Below are 18,660 nucleotides of genomic sequence, written 5' to 3' on the forward strand. Positions count from 1 at the left end.
AGATCTCACCATTGCACTCCAGCCTGGGCAATAGAGTGAGGTTCTGTCTCAAAAAAAAAAAAAAGAAAGAAAAACTTTCTATCATTTACCATAATTAAAAAAAAATTAAAACAGGCAGCATACAAATACGAACACACACACATCAAAAGATATGCCAAGACTTAGGTGGACTTTTTTCAAGCAAAAAGTCTGGCTGCTACCAAAAGTAGATTTAAAGGAAATTGCCCTCCCAACTCAGTTATTTGACTCATGTTTTTTATTAAAACAAAAAAACCCACATATATAAATGTGTATGTGTGTGTGTGTCTATATACACACGTACACACACACACATATATATACACACACACACACATATATACATACACATACACATACACATTCAGCAACAAGAACACCCCCTCAGAGCCTATCAAGAAGGCTCTGGGATAGGTTTTCCTTCTCAAACCACTTATTCTTCAGGTAAAATAACAAAGTAATTCTTCACATATTGATGTGAAGTAAACAAACTGTCTGCCATCTTGAAAGCGCCAAGCCCTCACATTGGTTTAAAGACCCCATCCACTTTACATGAAATCATTTGGGTGACCTAGAAAGATGAGCCCAAGCCAGCACCTCTCAGTAGGCCAGCTTCTCATCTAATAGTAAAATCCTCAGCTACACAGAAGCCGAAGACAAAACCCACTTGTTGTTTACAGGCCTTGGGATTGTTGTTTTAGGCTCACTCTTCCTCTCTCATAAGCATGCCCGTACATCAGTTTCCTCTCTCTCTTTAATATGTCAGGAAGGGACATTTCTCCATCTTTGGGTGATGGTAGGTGCAGTCAGTAGCTGAAGCCATCACCTCTTCCTCCCTCCCTGCCCTCCCTCCTTCCAGTCCTCACCAGGGGCATGGCCTCCTCTGTCTGGTGATCGTACCGGTTGCTCCAGGGCTGTTTGCTCCCACTTTTCTGTTGCGGTTGACGACACATGACAAACCTAACCGCACGAAACCAAACCCAGATTTTTCTCAAGAGATGTTCTTCTCGGGAACAAATAAGCATTCTGCCTCCTTCCTCAGGATAACTGGGTGCTATAAATCACTCCTCTCCAGATTTCACTTAGCTTCATTCTCCCCTTTATTCTTGCTCCTTTAAAATGATTCACTTTGGGGAATTCAAATGGTGGCATCATCCTTCACAAGAGTACTTTGTGACTATATTTTCCCCTCTACCTTTCTTCCTTTAAAAAAAAAAAAAAAAAAAAAAAAAACAACAACAAAAAAAACCCATCATTTTGCTTCTATCTTTTAGGGTACAACAGTAAACAAATCCTTATTGGAATTTTCACCATGGTAAACCAACCTTAGGCTGAACTGGGCAGCTTGGTAACAACTAACCTGAGACCTTTCTCTGACCTTTTCTGCCCAGTCCCCTATTACTGCCCACTGATTCTACTCAAGGACTTCTATGTTGTGTGTCCATGACTCCCAAGCAGAGATTAATACAGTGATAGATATGCTGATCTCTGGCACAGAATTCCTTGTCTGATTACTAGCTCTGGCCAGTTGGTCACTCTTTTCTTCCCTCCCTTTCCCATTTAAAAAAGTGAAACCAAAACCAAAAAATTTTCTCTCCTCAAGATGCAGAATCACAGAGTGAAATACTCAAGATGTCAAAGGTGCCGAGACCTCCTCCACACGTGCCTGTCTTGCCTTCTCCCTGAATGCTGAGGGCACTTGATTCAGTCTGAGCATTCAGGCAGGGAGACAGAGATGGGCTGCTCGAGGGGGTTGATCTGGGAGCCTTTGAATCACTAGCAATCGGATAACCCAATTCATTGTGATAACATCCTACAACTCCTTTGACCCTACACCCGACCCCACCTCTCTAAAATCTGGGATGGGTGTTTGTGCGGTTAGCTGTTTGCAAGTGGCCATTTTATGACAGGAAATGACCAGGTGGTGTTAACCCTTTCCTTACCTCTAAGGAAGATGGCAAGTCTGCCTATGCAAATTTCTATAGCATTTGGGGCCCAACCTAAAGAGAGGGTGGAGGGAGTTTGGTTTTAGAAAAAGAGAAAGGGTTAAATACTTCACTGAGAAACTTCATGGGCAGAGTTTTAAAATGATACAGTGAGTCAGACTGGTGATATATCTTTGGAATACTAATACAAAAATTGTGTTAATGCTACTTTAAAAATGAATTTTAAGAAAATAAATTATAGGGGAAAATAGAATATAACCTGCATTTGGTGGGGGAATCATTGCCTAATTTTCCAAGTTTAACAAAATTAATATTTCGAAGTCCAGGTTTGAAATCCTTTATATAAATGAATAGCTTTTTTTGAAAAAAAAAAAAAAGAAAAAAAAGAAAACATGCTTGGTGTCTACTGTGGATATATATGTATACCAGTATATATCTCTATACATATGTGTATATATATGTGTGTGTGTGTATATATATATGTATCCAACTTTACTAATATACTGTACATATACACCCACCCTTAAACTTGTACATACTGTATATATATAAAATGGCCACATTTCTTACGTGTGTCTGTCCCCGGAAGGGTGGACTGATTGTTTTTGGATGTCTGCAGCTGTTACCTTGAAGGATGCAATTTCATCTTTCATTTATTTTTCCCCATCTAGACTGTATCAGGATAAACTGTAACTCCAGTAAGTTTTCCCTCAAGTTTCATTTTGTTCTTAAAAAAAAAAAAACAAAAAACTGACTTTATTTTGTTTACTGTTTTATGAGCTGTTTTTTATTTGAATTATTTTTTCTTTTAACAATGGAGTTGGGGGGATCTAGGGCTAAGAAAATGGGGGGCTGGGTGAGGGTGAAGGGCTGAGTATGGTTTGGGGTGTGGTTTCTGAAGTGAGGGCAGGTCCTCTCTTCTTTCCTTGCATTTGCTCTATATGAAGAAAAGAAGGCAAGGGTACATGAATAATGAAATAATGAAAAATCAAGTTGAAATGATGATTTACTGTTTTGGGGAGGTAACTCTGAGAGTGAACAAAAAGCTTTAGGGCAACCAGTATGCACTTCTCCACTACCAAACACTTCAGAAAATAAAAGCACGGTTCTTGACCCACAGGTGGCTACCAACTCTGACATTTCTTTCCTGGTATTTATCACTGTTGGGAACTTCTAGCAGGGTGGGCAGATCACTGCTATTTGTGACTAGGCAACGCTTTAACCAAAGACTTGAGACACACTCTGTCTCTGCAAAAGGAAGAATTGCAGTATTATTTTCACCTTATGCCATTCAGATACCCTAGTTCTAAAACAAGGGTCCTAACAAGGCACAGGATGAAAACTACTCATGTATTTCTTCCTCTTCCTTAGAAGTAAACATTAACTTGAGTCAACATAGAAGGGGAATATGAAGATAAATAGGAAGAATAGGCACAAGAGAAAGAATAGGCCTAGATGATGAAAGGGAAAAAAAGAAGAAATATGCTTTGAGTACTATAGCATATTATATTAAGCTTATTAATACTAACTACTTTAACAAGCAATCCCAACATTATAATGGCTCAACAAAAGAAAGGTTTATTTCTTGTTCAGTCCAAGTCCAGTGCTAACTGGGCCGTTTTCCCAGACAGCTCTCTTCAAAGAGGTAATTCAGAGATCTAGGATCCTTCCATGAGATGGGTCCACCACCTTGGAGTTCTTTACTTCTGGCTGTATCCGTAGGGAAGAGAGACAGAGAGAGACCTTGGCTGGTTGTGCAGTAGGTTTTATTGCCTTGCCTGGAAGTAACAAACATCACTTCTATCTATATTTTGTTTGCTAGACATGACTCCATCCTACATGCAAAGGAAGCTGGGAAATGTAGTTGGCTAGTGCACCCAGAGGAAGAAACACTGGATTAGTTGAATATCTAGTACATGTCATTCTCCATAGTATCTCATCGTTTTTTAAATTCTTTCCTCAATAGGGTCTTTCTGTAGGAACAAAAAGGAGAAATCCAACTTTTATATTTGGTTTTCTTGTTGATTCTATCCTAGTAAGTCTTTTATAGGTGCTAAACTTCTTTCTTGGTGGAAGATATAGGCGTGACAAACTAATACAGCCCAATTCTACTTTTTGGGGGGCAAATGTTCCATCTAAGTTAACACAAAAAGAAGAAATTTAAAATATCGACAGAAGCAACTGCTTACTAAACAGAGTGCTTTTCCTTGTCTTGGCATCTCTTACAGTTATTTTAAGCAATGCCCTATTTTCTGTGTTTAAATATTTCTAATTAGCCAGAAATTTGCCTGATATTTAGATCATTAAGAGCCTAATTGAAACATCCTTTCTCTCCAAAGCCTGGAGTTTTCAGTTCCTGTTTTTTTGGTTTGTTTGTTTTTTTAAAGCAATTTTATTGAGATATAATTTTCATACCACTACATTTACCCATCATAAACCTACAGTTCAAAGACTATCATTAAACTTATAAAGTTGTCCAAACATCACCACAATCACATTTTAGAACATTTCCATCATCCCCAAGATTTCCTTTCTGCTCATTTGTAGCTAATCCCTGCTCCTACCCATGGTCCTAGGTAACTATTGGTGTGCTCTGTTCCAATAAATGTGCCTTTTTTGCACATTTCATGTCAGTGGAATCAGATAAATTGTTATATAGTCATTTGTGTCTTCTTTAAAAATTGTTAATAGCATTTCTATGGAAATATTTTCTCTTTTCCTTTTACATTGGTTTTCAGAAGCAAATAAGGTGGAAACTCAGCATGAAGGTGGAAAGCCTTGTATCCAAAGCTACATCTAGCATCTTCTAGCTTCAGAGACTTATTTGGAGAACAGGCAACTGAGGCAGTTATTTAATCAGGATGTCAGGATTTGCTTTTGATGCTCTATCCACACTTTCTCAGGAAGTCAATCCCATATATTTCACATGATCAGCCATGGAAAGTCATCATAAGACAACTTCCAGGATTATCTCTGTTGGGAAGACAGTGACACAGATGACAGCAGGTTTTCTTAGTCTGATAAAATATTTTCTATTTACATCCACCAAAAACAGCATTGAGAGGAAAATATGTCAGCAACGTTATATTCCCAGCTTTGATCACAAAGTATAGAAAGAATATACCTTTCAATTGGAAAGATTTCAATTCAATACTGACATAAACAATCAAGATTAGATTTTGGAAATTATTTTCGAGATTTTCACAGTAAACCTTTAATGTACTAAGAACATTAATTTTGTTGGAAATTTAATATCAGAGAAATAATACAGTGCTCACTGGTTGAACAGTGTTTGACTAGAAAAAACAAATGCACGTGGGTCTTTTAAACTAATCTAACACCTTTAGAGCTAAACAATGTAACCATGTATCTAGGGTTAGGTAGAGTCACAAAGCAAATATAGTACATTTTTTTCTGAAGCTAATTTTAATTGTTAATATGGAGTAAAAGTTTAAATTGAAACCAAACTGATATATTATGCAGAAGAATACAAATAAGCATAAATCTTTAAGAAAAAAAACATAAGAATTCAAAGACATTTCATTTTTGTGTGTGTGTGTGTGAATCTTCTCCACTTCCATCCCTGGTATTATTGGCATTTGAGTGGAAAAGTTTGAGAAGACTATGCAATTAAATTTGGAGAGAAAGGGTATATATGTGATTCAAATTTCTAAGCCCTTCATCTTATAGACTCCATGCCAGATTTCATAGCTTGACCTGTTACAGGATCTCAAGTTGTCTCTGTGATAGGTGTGCAGGTCCTTACTCTTATCTGATTTTCAACCATGAGAGTATTTGCACCCTGGGTTTGAGAGGGAGGAGGCTTTCCCTCAGCCTTACCTCTTGCTGTTATTTCAGTAGAAGTCATAGGGTACCTTGCTTAATTTTCAAAACAGAACTTCTTTTTTTTTTTTCCCCCTTGAAGGGAAATACTGAATTAAATTTGAATCAAGGTGGATTATAAGTTTGTGAACTTTTTCAGTCATTCTTTTTTAGAATGCCTGTCCTCTGAAAAGTCACTTGGGTAAAATACTGAATGACATCGGCTATTTTTTTTTTCCCTGTTCATCTGCCATAAAATGTTGTTTGTTCTGGGAAATGGCTATTTCCAAGGCATTCTGTGATACTCTTTAATGGAGACAAGAGCGTGAAAAAGAAGGATGATCTTCCAGTATCAAGAGAAAACAATGGGCCATGAGAGAGAACAGTGATCTTGAGGGGAAAAAAAGCAGTTTTCTTCTAGCCTTCTTCCTTTTGACTTCGCTTCCTGGCCCTTTTGTCAGAGAGTATGGCCCAGTTCCATGCCAAGTATTTCCTACCGAGAAGCAAAAACAATTTTCTAATCAGCTGTTCTTTCTCCCTTTCTTAACTTCTCTTTTTTTAATACTTTGTCTTTCCTCATATCTATGATATATTCATTGTTATTCATTACAAATCCTACTAGCCCTGCTTTTCAAATCCTCCAAGAATACCACACCATAAATTCCTCTCTAGTTACTATCAATAAACATATATTAGAGAATGTGCAAATCAAGGTCTTTGGATGAATCAAGTTCATTGCTGAATTTTATTCATCTAGCAGGAATATATTTAAAGACACTTAATAAATGTAGTTCTAGCTTAGAATTTATTTTTAAATTGCAAAAGAACAACAGAGTTGGCAGCCATCATGGTGAATTGAACTCCAGGGTGACCTGGAACACTACTAAAGAAAACAGGGCTGGCTGGGTATGGGAGCTCACGCCTGTAATCCCAGCACTTTGGGAGGCCGAGGCAGGTGGATTATGAGGTCAAGAGATCGAGACCATCCTGGTCAACATGGTGAAACCCTATCTCTATTAAAAATACGAAAATTAGCCGGGTGTGGTGGTGCACACCTGTAGTCCCAGCTACTCGGGAGGCCGAGGCAGGAGAATCACTTGAACCAGGGAGGCAGAGGTTGCAGTGTACCGAGATTGCACCACTGCACTGCAGCCTGGCGACCGAGCGAGACTCCTTCTCAAAAAAAAAAAAACAAAAACAAAAACAAAAACAGAAAGAACCAGGGCTATTTTCTGGGGAATTTCTGGAGGAAATGACCCATTCCTATGGCTCTAGTTCCATAAGGCTGGCAGTAACCTAAGAGACATGCAGTTCTGAAAACAGGTATGAACTGCTCATTGGTGTCATGAGTGCGCAAGTGAAAGTATGGAAAATGACTTTTTGTCTTTGACCTTGTCTGATTGTGCCTCTGCCCTGTGCTTTCCTGGTCACTATTTATTCTATCCCTTTCAAGCCATGTGCAGTATGAATGAATATAGAGAACTAATAATAATTAAATATATGTATAGCTTGAATGAATGTAGTAAACACATATTAATGAATTTCAACTTTTTCTTTCCTTTTCTCTCTCTCTTTCCTCTCAAACGCTAATTCTTCTGTGTCGTGACCATCTTCATTATCTTTCTAAAATGGAGTGTATATGTGGCATGGGAATTGTGAGTTTGTGTATATGCCTGATTATTTAGGTATATGTAACAATGCCTCTCTCACTAATTACTTTGAACCTGAAGACTCACTAATTTATCTGTGACAAGGTTTATTTTTTCTTCTTAGACACAGAGGAGAAAGGAAATAGACTGCTGTACAAAAATATATTGATCTTAAGACATTCAAGTGCCACAGTAGGTTATCTGTGTCAGAGAATAGCTTTGATGATCTTGTCTATTCCCTATATATGCTGATATCTTTGATTCATCATAGAGGTGCACAGTAATCTCAGAGATGTATGAAAATAATATCACAAGGATATGATATCTGAAAATTTTATCTCCCAGTGCTACTGGTGTTTGAGTATTTCTCCTCTTGGACTTGCTTGGATAATTTGTTTCTTTTTTTTTTTTTTTCCACACCTTTTCCCTTAGCTTCTCTGCCTTCAGTTTCTAAGCAGACTCCATTTCCAGTGCTTTGGAAAAGTCAACAGTATGTGGGTGGTTATTGCTTAATTTAGGCATTGTTTAGTGAGCTGCAGTTTGTTATACTGGACTTTATGGTTTTCTTCTCTTTTACTCTGTCTTTCCTCTCCATGGTACTAGAATATGTTATTTCATCTTTAGAAATGGTTTATCTGAGAATCTCAGAGCTGAATTGTTTAGCTCGTTCCTTTAACTCAGAAACTCTTGCCTCAGACCAGTAAGGAGAGCTGACTTCTTCACTAGTAAAAGCCATTCTCAAAGGAAATTGTAGAACCCATTTTGGTATCCATTTTAAAAGTCAAGTAATCATTACTGTCAGCTGTTTACCTGGAGATGCCACTTATTAGAATCTTAGCAAAGATAGAAAAGCAAGAGCCTATGTATAATAAAGTATTCTCTGTCAACCTATAAGCAAGCTATAAGCATTACACTTGAGAGTTTCTATCTTCATAATGCATATTTTTGCTGCTTTTGGTATGTTTTATATTTCTTGTAACACATAGAACACTTCAAGTGTAAGAATATTTATAGTATCAATAACAGCCAGATTTTAGTATGATAGTGGGATGCTTCCTAAAGAGATAACATTAAACACTTCTTAATAAATATTAATTCAGATTGGTTTTATTTTAAAATAGTTAATAAGATTATACATGGAACAAAAGGCAAAATAGTAAAAAATTCTTCCCACTCATCGTAGTCCTCAGACTCCTTTTCCCAAAGGCAACCAAATGTATCAGGGATTTTTGTATCTTCTTTCAGGAATAGCCTATGAGTGAGTATACAATGTATAATTATATCCACATTCTTCTCCTCTTTCTTCTCCTTGTCTTTTTGTTCCTCATCCTTCTTGACACAAATACCAACATATTTTTCCACATCTTACTTATTTTTCCACTTAAAACGTCTTAGAGACTATTCCATATAAGAATATACAGGTTTGTTTTATTCCTTCTAATGGCCACATATCGTTTGATTTTAGGGGAATACTATATTTTAGTAAATCAGCATCCTATATTTAAATTTTTCTCAACTTTTTCCTATTAAAAATGTAATACTTTTGTTCATTAGTTAATGCATACATGTATAAGAAGGTCTATTGGATAAATTCCTAAAAGTAGAATTGCTGAGTCAGAAGACAAGTGCATTACAAATATTGATATATATTACCAAATTGTACTCCAAAGGGGTTTTACAAAGTTTTATTTCTACCAGCAATATATGTGTTTGCTTCTCCTCACTCTTGCAACATGCATCATATTATCAAACTGTATTTTCATTTTCTTAAGATAGCTCTTAGAAATGTTGCTGTCAGATATTTATTTCCCATAGATCTTTTCCTTCCATCCTTTTACATCTTCAAATACACTTAGGGATCATTGTCATTCATGACTTTGTTGACCACTTATACCAGAAATCTTTTAATAGCAATCTGCTGTAGCAGCATTTCATATGTTAACCTTGTTTTAATAAACAGGGATATTGTAGAAAAGTAGCAATATGTTATAGTAATTTTGTGTAGTTTATCTCCAATATTATTATTGATTTGTATTGAGATCTCAGCACAGACAGGCATTTAGTGCAATTACAAAGAGCAAGGAGGGCACTGGAGCCAAATAGCCTGGGTTCAACTCTTGTCTACACCACAAATGAGCTACATGTCTTTGACAAGTTACTTCAACTCTTAGTTTCCTCAACTGTAAATTTCATATGAAATTTAGAAAGAATAAAGGGAATGGGATCTAGCACCAAATTAAAAAGTAAATGTGATGTGAACTAGAGGCATTAAATTACAAATAAGTGGTTTCCAAAAGAGAGTATGCTTTGTCTCGTCAAAGGGAGAAGCAGAGGAAACAGCAAAAGAGGAGAAGAAAAAGAATTTAAGTTAAAAGCACAAGCCCTCATAAGTTATGTCCTAGTCCATTTGGTGTTGCTATAATAGAATACTTGGGGCTAGGTAATTTATAAAGATAAGAGGTTTATTTGGTTCTTGATTCTGGTGGGTGAAAGATTCAAGATTGGGCAGCTGCATTTGGCAAGGGCTTCACGCTGCTTCCACTCATGGAGGAAGACAGAAGGGGAGCTGGTATGTGTGAAAAGATCACATGGTGACATTTTTTTGTTTTGATTTGCCCTCCTTCATCTGACCACTTGCTTGGAGCCTTGCAAGCTGTGTTTCTGCTCCCCTTTAAAAGGCTGATATTTCAGGGACTGTAATTTTGAGTAAAAATACTGTTTCTGTTTTCCTTCTACCTTTCAAAGATTTCTTTATGTATGCCCATCCATTTTTTTTTTTTTTTTTTTTTTTTTTTTTTTTTTTTTTTTTTTTTTTTGAGACGGAGTCTCGCTCTGTTGCCCAGGCTGGAGTGCAGTGGCCGGATCTCAGCTCACTGCAAGCTCCGCCTCCCAGGTTTACACCATTCTCCTGCCTCAGCCTCCCGAGTAGCTGGGACTACAGGCGCCCGTCACCTCGCCCGGCTAGTTTTTTGTATTTTTAGTAGAGACGGGGTTTCACCGTGTTGGCGAGGATGGTCTTGATCTCCTGACCTCGTGATCCGCCCGTCTCAGCCTCCCAAAGTGCTGGGATTACAGGCTTGAGCCACCGCGCCCGGCTGCCAATCCATTTATGTGTCTAACTGCTGTAGTCAGATATACAAGGTGACAAAGTCAGGCAGTACAGTTCTTCCTTTATAACTGCTGGTTCTGCATCTGCAGATTCAACCAACAAAAAAATTGAAAATAATTTTCAAAAACAATAAAAAATAACTAACAATAGAAAATAATACAAATAAAATACATATAACAGCCATTTGCATAGTATGTACATTGTGTCAAATATTATAAGTAATTTAGAGATGATTTAGAGTCTAGGAGGATGTACACAGTTTATATGCACATACTACAGGACATCATTTTATATAAGGAAGTTAAGCATCTACAAATTTTGGTATTCACAAGGGTCCTGGAACTAATTTCTCATGGACACCAAATTAGGATCATATTAGTTTTAGGCACAGTTTATATTTTGAAAATTAGGAGGTATTAGAGTACGTTTAAATGGAAACGGCCTGAGAAATCCCTGAGCAGGGCAAAGCCAGTTAGGCCTCGTGAATGACCCTAACCTTGCTGGATTTGCAAATAAGAGCAAAAGTTATTTTGAGCTACAACTCATAAATACCTATATTCAGAGAAAACAGAATGTAAGCTCAACCAATCAGAAGCAGCCAACAAATTTATAATTATATAACTAGGTACTTTCCAATAGGATAGGCCAAATAAGGCAACAGTGTAACTGTAATCAATCGAATATTTTCTTTACTTTACTCCCCTATTTGTCCTATAAAAGCCTGCTCTTTGCATTCCCTCAGTGCAGCTCCTGAGCCACTTTTGATTTAGAGCTTCCCTGTCCAATTCATGAATCACTATTTGTTCAATAAGGTCTTTAAAGTTTTTATTGTGCCTCAGTGTATCTTTTTAATATTTGACCTCTATGTGGTATAGGATGCACAGTGACCATTTGGTAAGCTAATATTATTAACCTAAATTCTTTATTCTTGTTTGGTAACAAGGTAAATGTGTTAATGGATGCATTTCGCTTTCATTATGCCTAATGTATATAACAAGTACATATAAACACATATATAAATTACAGTTGTTTTTATGCATATCATAAAAGATAATATTACAATGTGAATTCTGGAGTTTCCCGAATAATTAGCCACAAAAATAGAAGTCTGTTTACTGATTCAAAGCATCTCAGGAAACAGTTTTCAATTTTAGAACCGATTTTGGGAAGAAAACTTTACAGACCAGGAGATGTTACTTCTAAAAAAAAAATCGAGTAATTTTCTGGCTGTTCTGTTGACTTACTAGAATCACATAACTTTTTAACTCTGAGTTTATTAGAAGTTAGGGAAATAAAACTAAGAAGATTTTATACATTTCCTTCTCCAAATTAAGCTGTTTCAGAGGAAATCTGACTACGTAATATCTGTTCACAAAATCATTGTCATCCCCAAGCCTGCGCCAGCCCTCTGTCAGCAGCACTGTCCTCAGTGATTCCTGGAAGGGACCCTGTTGAACGATGACAACAAGAGAGAGGCTATCAAGGGGTGCAAGTAAGAGGTGCAGTGTTGAGTTATAATAATCTCAGTGTCCTTCCTTCATGGCTGAAAGTATATTTCAGCAGAAAAGTATTAAAATGTGTATGTGTCCCAGAAAAGGGCAAAATGTAATGGAGATCATGTCCTCTAAAGCAAAATATTTGGATAGTTACGAACTCAGGGTCCTCCAATAGGCCTGCTGGAGCACATTTTTTCATATCAACATATTACAAAATGGGGAAACCATGGCTCGTGGACACAGAGTGCTTAACGTAAAATCTCAAGGTGATGAATGGCAGGCATGAGTCTTTATACATTTAGTTTTAGAATCCTTCATCATGTGAGTACTCTTTTGTCCCCTAAATCAAGCTGTCTCTTAATTATTGACACAGGACTTTGTTTTTAAAGGATTAATGGGGTAAAAAAGGGGTCACTGCAAAGGTACCAAATTAGAAAGAATATTTTTACCTAAACCGATGAATAGGAATGGAATGAAATTTATTTCTGAAATCCAGGAGATGACAGAGAAATGAAATTGGTGTTATCCACAAGTGTGGGCAGGATAAAATCTAAAGCAATAAACAGAGGGTTTCTCCTCTGTTCAAGTATAATAATAAGTAATATTTGAAACACAAAAGCGAGAGAGAGGAAGACCTGCTTATTTCCTGGGAGGGGGTTTCCTGTGATAGGAGGCACTTTCTTTCCTTTCCTCCCCAGAATCTGAGGGGAAGGAACTGCCCCACGGACCAGAGTGACAATGCCCATAGGACTGAAGGGGTAAGAGCAGCAGAGACGGAATGCTCTGCTTGTTTGATAACAAGATAAATGTGTTAATGGATGTATTTCCAACAGCAAATGTGTGTCAGATAGAAAGACAAAGGGAAGGGGCACAAAGTAGTATTCACAATGGAGCAACACATACATAGTATGTTGTGTAACTCTGGAAAAATTCTGTACCTTTGCCATTTCACAGAGAAAAGAGAACACAAAGGAAGATGGATTAAAAAAATATGATGCAGCCACTGGGCCGATTATCACTGGCTAGAGAAGGATTACCATTTCCTTACAAAAAGAAATTGATAATTGAAATTAAACTCAGATTGCCTAGGTATACCTGCCAGTATTTGGAATGTTTAACTTAACTGCTTGGTTTACTTATTGTTATTGACAAGCAAACTCCCTTTTACTAATAGAACCAATTTACAAAACTTTCTAGTCGCCAGAAATAGAAAAGCCAGATACTGTAACACCCTGATGACTAGTTAAGTACTCAGGTACTTATCCATGACTTGTTTATCCACCCTCCTACATATCTGATAGAAAACACAAGGAGGGCCTGGCGCAGTGGCTCAAGCCTGTAATCCCAGCACTTTGGGAGGCCGAGACGGGCAGATCACGAGGTCAGGAGATCAAGACCATCCTCGCCAACACGGTGAAACCCCGTCTCTACTAAAAAAATACAAAAAACTAGCCGGGCGAGGTGGTGGGCGCCTGTAGTCCCAGCTACTCAGGAGGCTGAGGCAGGAGAATGGCGTGAACCCGGGAGGCGGAGCTTGCAGTGAGCTGAGATCCGGCCACTGCACTCCAGCCTGGGCGACAGAGCGAGACTCCGTCTCAAAAAAAAATAAAATAAAATAAAATTAAAAAAAAAAAAAGAAAGAAAACACAAGGAGTAGGAATCTCATGGTTAACATTTCGAAGGCATGAATATTGAATACTAAGTGAAGATACAACTTCATTCTTTCCCCTCTCCATATCTTCCTGGACCCTTTTTCTCCTTTGTCACAGCAAAAAAATTTAGGCTACTAAGTCCATGTACAAGGATATTTACAATAAACTTTGACAATCTTTGCTATTGCTATAAAAAGTGCATGCACTTGACAGGTGGCTACTAATTACTAGAGTAAAAACAATAGCATTGAGTGATTTCTGCCACTATAGGACAAGAAGTTTGCTCACATTTTCTTATTTAATCTTCACCACAGTCTAATAAGGTAGGTGTCATTATCCTCATTTTAGAAATGAGACTTATTCATATGGAGGCTGGGTGTGGTGGCTCAGGTCTGTAATCCCAGCACTTTGGGAGGCCGAGGTGGGTGGATCACTTGAGGTCAGGAGTTTGAGACCATCATGGCCAACGTGGTGAAATGCTGTCTCTGCTAAAAATACAAAAATTAGCCAGGCATGGTTTTGGACACCTGTAATCCCAGCTACTTGGGAGGCTGAGGCAGGAGAATCGCTTGAACCTGGGAGGTATAGGTTGCAGTGAGCCAAGATCGTGCCACTGCACTCCAGCCTGGGTGACAGAGCGAGATTCTGTTTCATAAAACAAAACAAAAAAAAAAAAAGAGAGAAAGAAAGAAACGAGACTTAGTCATGTGGAATGTTTTGCCTAGCTTCGGATTCAGTCTGCTTCATTCCAAAGCCTCTGCTCCTCACCATTGTACATATTGTCTCTACCACTTGTATGCTGAAGTGTTGATGCCTAAATGAATGAAATTCATCACTCTTGAGCAAGTGCTGATGGTCCCAATGAAAGAGGTCACTTGTAATCACTAATACATCCTATCTCTATAGGTAGTCTTTCCGAAATGTTGACCTTCCAGAGTCAAGCTCCCTCAGCTCAGCTCTATAGGCATATTGGTGCCCCATGCTTGTCATAACCAGTCTTGAAGGCATTGTCTATTTCAGTGACTGAAAGGTACTTGGCATTTAGAGATGCATAAAAGATGAATTAGGAATTATTATTCAGGAACCAAGACAGCTAAGAAGAGGGTAACATTAGAATGCAATAATTCAACTTATGTTTATCACTGATGAGTCACTCTCCACGTGACTGATGCTTTGTTGACCTTCTCATAGTAATGTTGGTACTCTCTCTCTCTTATCTCCTTCCATTGTACTGTAGCCCTCTAGTCTTAGCCAACAGGTTGTGGCTGCTGCAATCCCCGAGGCTCTTCTACACTACCTCTGTGTCCATGCTTTGCTGTATGCCCTATAGACCATTCCTCTCTGTATCTGCCTTCCCAATGGCTGGCTGCTCATCCTTCATAACAGCTCCAGGGGGTCACCACCTAGATGAAACCTTCCTTCTACTCCAGGCAGGTCTAGGTTCTTCTACCTCTAAGTTCTCATGGAACTTTGCACATCTTTCAGAACTCTCATCACAGTTATATGCTGTAAACAAAAAATCATGGGTTTTATAAATTTGGAAAGGAGAACTTTATTTCTCATAAAGGGTTGCAGCTTGCAGGCTGGCCATCCCAGAGGCTGGGAAGCATAGCCTCTGGCAAAAGCTGAGAGCAAGCACATTTGAGGTGATCAGGGGTAAAGGGAACAGGAATTTATGCTGAGCAGGGTGGCTGAATATACATATTTAATGTGCTATAGAAAGAGTCATGAATATTTATGGAAGGAGAACCATGAAAATGTACAATTGAGCTTCATGCCTCTTCATGGGTTACACGTTCAAAAAAAAAATAGCAGTGTTAGCATGATCTGAGGATGGAGTTTTTGGCTCTCTGACATCAAAAACTAAACCAGAGGATATGAAAATTGCCAGTATTTATCCCCCACAATTCAGCAAAAACTGGTTCAGAGATGGTGGTTGGTTTTTAGGAAGGGATGCCTTGTGAAACAGATGAACTGTCACATCAATACTGTAAAGAGGGAGGGAGAATCTGGTTGTGGCTAGACAATAAAAGAATGGATCAGGCCGGGTGCAGTGGCTCACGCCTGTAATCCCAGCACTTTGGGAGGCCAAGGCGGGCGGATCACCTGAGGTCAGGAGTTTGACACCAGCCTCAACATGGAGAAACTCCATCTCTACTAAAAAATACAAAATTAGCTGGGCGTGGTGGTGCATACCTGTAATCCCAGCTACTCGGGAGGTTGAGGGAGGAGAATTGCTTGCACCTGGGAGGCGGAGGTTGCAGTGAGCTGAGATTGCACCATTGCATTCCAGCCTGGGCAACAAGAGTGAAACTCCGTACCCCCACCCCCGCCCAAAAAAAAAAAAAAAATGGATCACCTGCTTCTTTTTTTTCCGGAGCTGGTTTCTGTTGCTCCTTAGGAAAGAATTCTGGTTAAAAGTGAGTAAGGAAGGGGTATGCTAAGGCATGAATATACTAAGGCATGTCTACCCTCCCTGCCCATCATGGCTGGAAACTTAGTTTTTAAGGTTTCTCTGGGTACTCCTTGGCCAATAGGGGATTCTGTTCATTCAGCCAAGGGGCTTGGGATTTTATTTTTAGTTCTCCATTCTTTATTTGTTTCCATGGGTATCTTCAGAACCAACCTCTGGACTCCTCCTGATTTGGGGAAATGTAATATTCAGCATTGTATCTTCACCATCTAGCACAGTACTAATCATATAGAAGGCATTAGTGAACACTTATTGAATTAACAATTGTAAGTTTAATGACTTGAAGCTTTGAGCCACAGGAGAAATCTGTAGATAAACACAGATTTCTTAGTAAGAGGAAAATTATTCCATACTTACAAAGACAGAAATCTCAGCAGATCAGATGAAAATACCATAGATTATCATAATGAGGGCATTTGTCCAACTCTTGAAGGGAAGTATGTTTTTAGAAACCCTTATTAAATACTATAATGTCAGAAGTCTAAATTTAAATAAAGAAAATGTGATTCCAAAGCAACCTGAGCACAATGGGGTGACCACAGTCAACAATATTTCATTGTACATTTAAAAATAACTAAAAAATAAATACTAAGATTGCTTGTAACACAAAGCAATGGTAAATGCTTGAGGTGATGGATATTCCATTTACCCTGATATGATTATTAAACATCATATGCCTGTATCAAAATATTTCATGTACTCTATAAATATATACACCTGCTATGTACCCACAAAAATTAAAAAAGTAAAAATCGGATCCATCCTTTCCCTAAATATTGATTGTTCAAATAGACATTTAAGGCACAAATGATGTTTGTGCAGTATTGTTTTGCACATATCAAATTCTACCCACCCTGGATAGAAATTTTATACCCATTCCAGAAAGTGGAGGTTGCAGTGAGCCGAGATTGCACCACTGCACTCCAGCCTGGGTGACAGAGTGAGAGACTGCCTCCAAAAAAAAAAAAAGAAAAAGAAAAATTGGTACCCATTCCTGTAATCTTTTTATAGGCTTCTGTAAGCTTCCAAATGTTCCTTAACGAGATTGGAGATGATGACTCAGAGCAGAAAAATAAAACAAAAACAACAACATGGTGGAAGAGTTGTGTGATAGAAAGAATGGAACCTTCAGGTCCAGTTAAACCTGCTCTGCTATTAATTAGTTTTTGGTTTTGAGGTGATTTTTCCAAGCCGTCATTATTAGTAGTAATAGCTACAATATCACTGGATGAAGAAGTAAAATTTCTGAACAGAAGCATAGCTCCCTACCATATGTTTTTCATCCCAGCAACTAAACAGGCACCAAAAAACATGGATGTTCTTATGGCCTTGTGTCATTGATCATTTGAACTTGTAACAATAGAAACATCAGTTTTCCCAGGCCTCCTGGGCACTGGTCTGACCTTTCTGATTTGTCAAATGGAATTGCTTCTTTTGTAAAATGTTTCATAGGAGATGGGACAACAATCTCTGTTTGACGAAGGTGAATGTACCCAAGATAATTTCTGGGGTTTTAATGGAAGAGTTTTGTGACAGCTGGTTTAGCATCTCATGTGAAATAAATTCAGGGCCTTTTGTCTCACTGAAAGTAAGGTCACACTATTAAGAGAGAAGATTCTCCTCTACCAAAGTCACAGGCGTTGGCTATTCAGTTGAACCCCAGAGGGGTTATTCTGTCCCTGATAAAGTTGAGTTGGATGAGTATCATGCATTGCATGTGTTTGCCTATGATGAGATATATGCAGAAGAAACAAGAACAATAATATAGGCCAATATTTAATGAGGACTTACCTTGTACCACATAATGTTTTCAACTGACACATGTATTAGATCCCTTAATTCTCACAAAGATGATATGGAGGATGTAGGACCATTTACATTATTTGTGGGATCTAGTGCCAAATAAAAATGTGAGCTCCTTGTTCTAAAGGAAGAATGAAAGCTTTTTCCTTTCTTTCTCAATCTTTTCATTAACCTGTCAAACATAGGGATAGGCTCAGGGAGCTACTGTAGACCCTCACAGGCACTCACGACCCCATGCCGTGATTCTTTGTGTTGGGGGCAGAAGACTGCAGCAGTTGCTAGAGGGAGGCAGAAAAGTGGATGAGCAAGAATCTGTCTGGGTAGGCAAGACCATTTAAGCCAAGGCTCCAAGTCCCTGGCTCATGTTCCATTGTACCACTGAACTTGAAAAAACACGCACACACATAAATTCACAGATAAAATTCTTCAGCATTTCAAGACAGTGACTAGAAAGCATTGAGCCTGAAACTCACAAGGTTCTAAGTGACTGACTGCACTGGTTGCATACCTTTGAATATGGTTCTAAAAGTAGGTAGTAGTATTATCTGAATTTTACAGATAAAGAAGCTCCAATTACTGAAACAAAGGTTTTTTGTTTGTTTGTTTGTTTTGGTGGTATATTTGTCTACCATATAATCACTAAAGCATACTATGCCTATTATACAAAATTTAGTTTGTTCTATATTTTGGTG

At 38.2% G+C, this 18,660-nt stretch overlaps 1 protein-coding gene across 17 annotated transcripts in view; it reads left to right on the forward strand.

Annotated features, from left to right (window-relative positions):
- Positions 1-18,660, forward strand: part of NRXN3 (neurexin 3) — a 1,630,631-nt gene that overhangs the window by 582,148 nt on the left and 1,029,823 nt on the right. For 10 of the 17 annotated variants that reach the window (XM_025391720.1, XM_025391722.1, XM_025391730.1 and 7 more), the window contains one exon: positions 2,636-2,662. The exons of the other annotated variants lie outside the window; for them this stretch is intronic. In XM_025391720.1, the coding sequence (XP_025247505.1) occupies positions 2,636-2,662 (27 nt within the window). The remainder of the gene's footprint in view (positions 1-2,635; positions 2,663-18,660) is intronic. 17 annotated transcript variants of the gene reach the window in all.

The sequence above is a fragment of the Theropithecus gelada genome, chromosome 7b (assembly GCF_003255815.1).
Source record: "Theropithecus gelada isolate Dixy chromosome 7b, Tgel_1.0, whole genome shotgun sequence".
Lineage (NCBI taxonomy): Eukaryota > Metazoa > Chordata > Mammalia > Primates > Cercopithecidae > Theropithecus > Theropithecus gelada.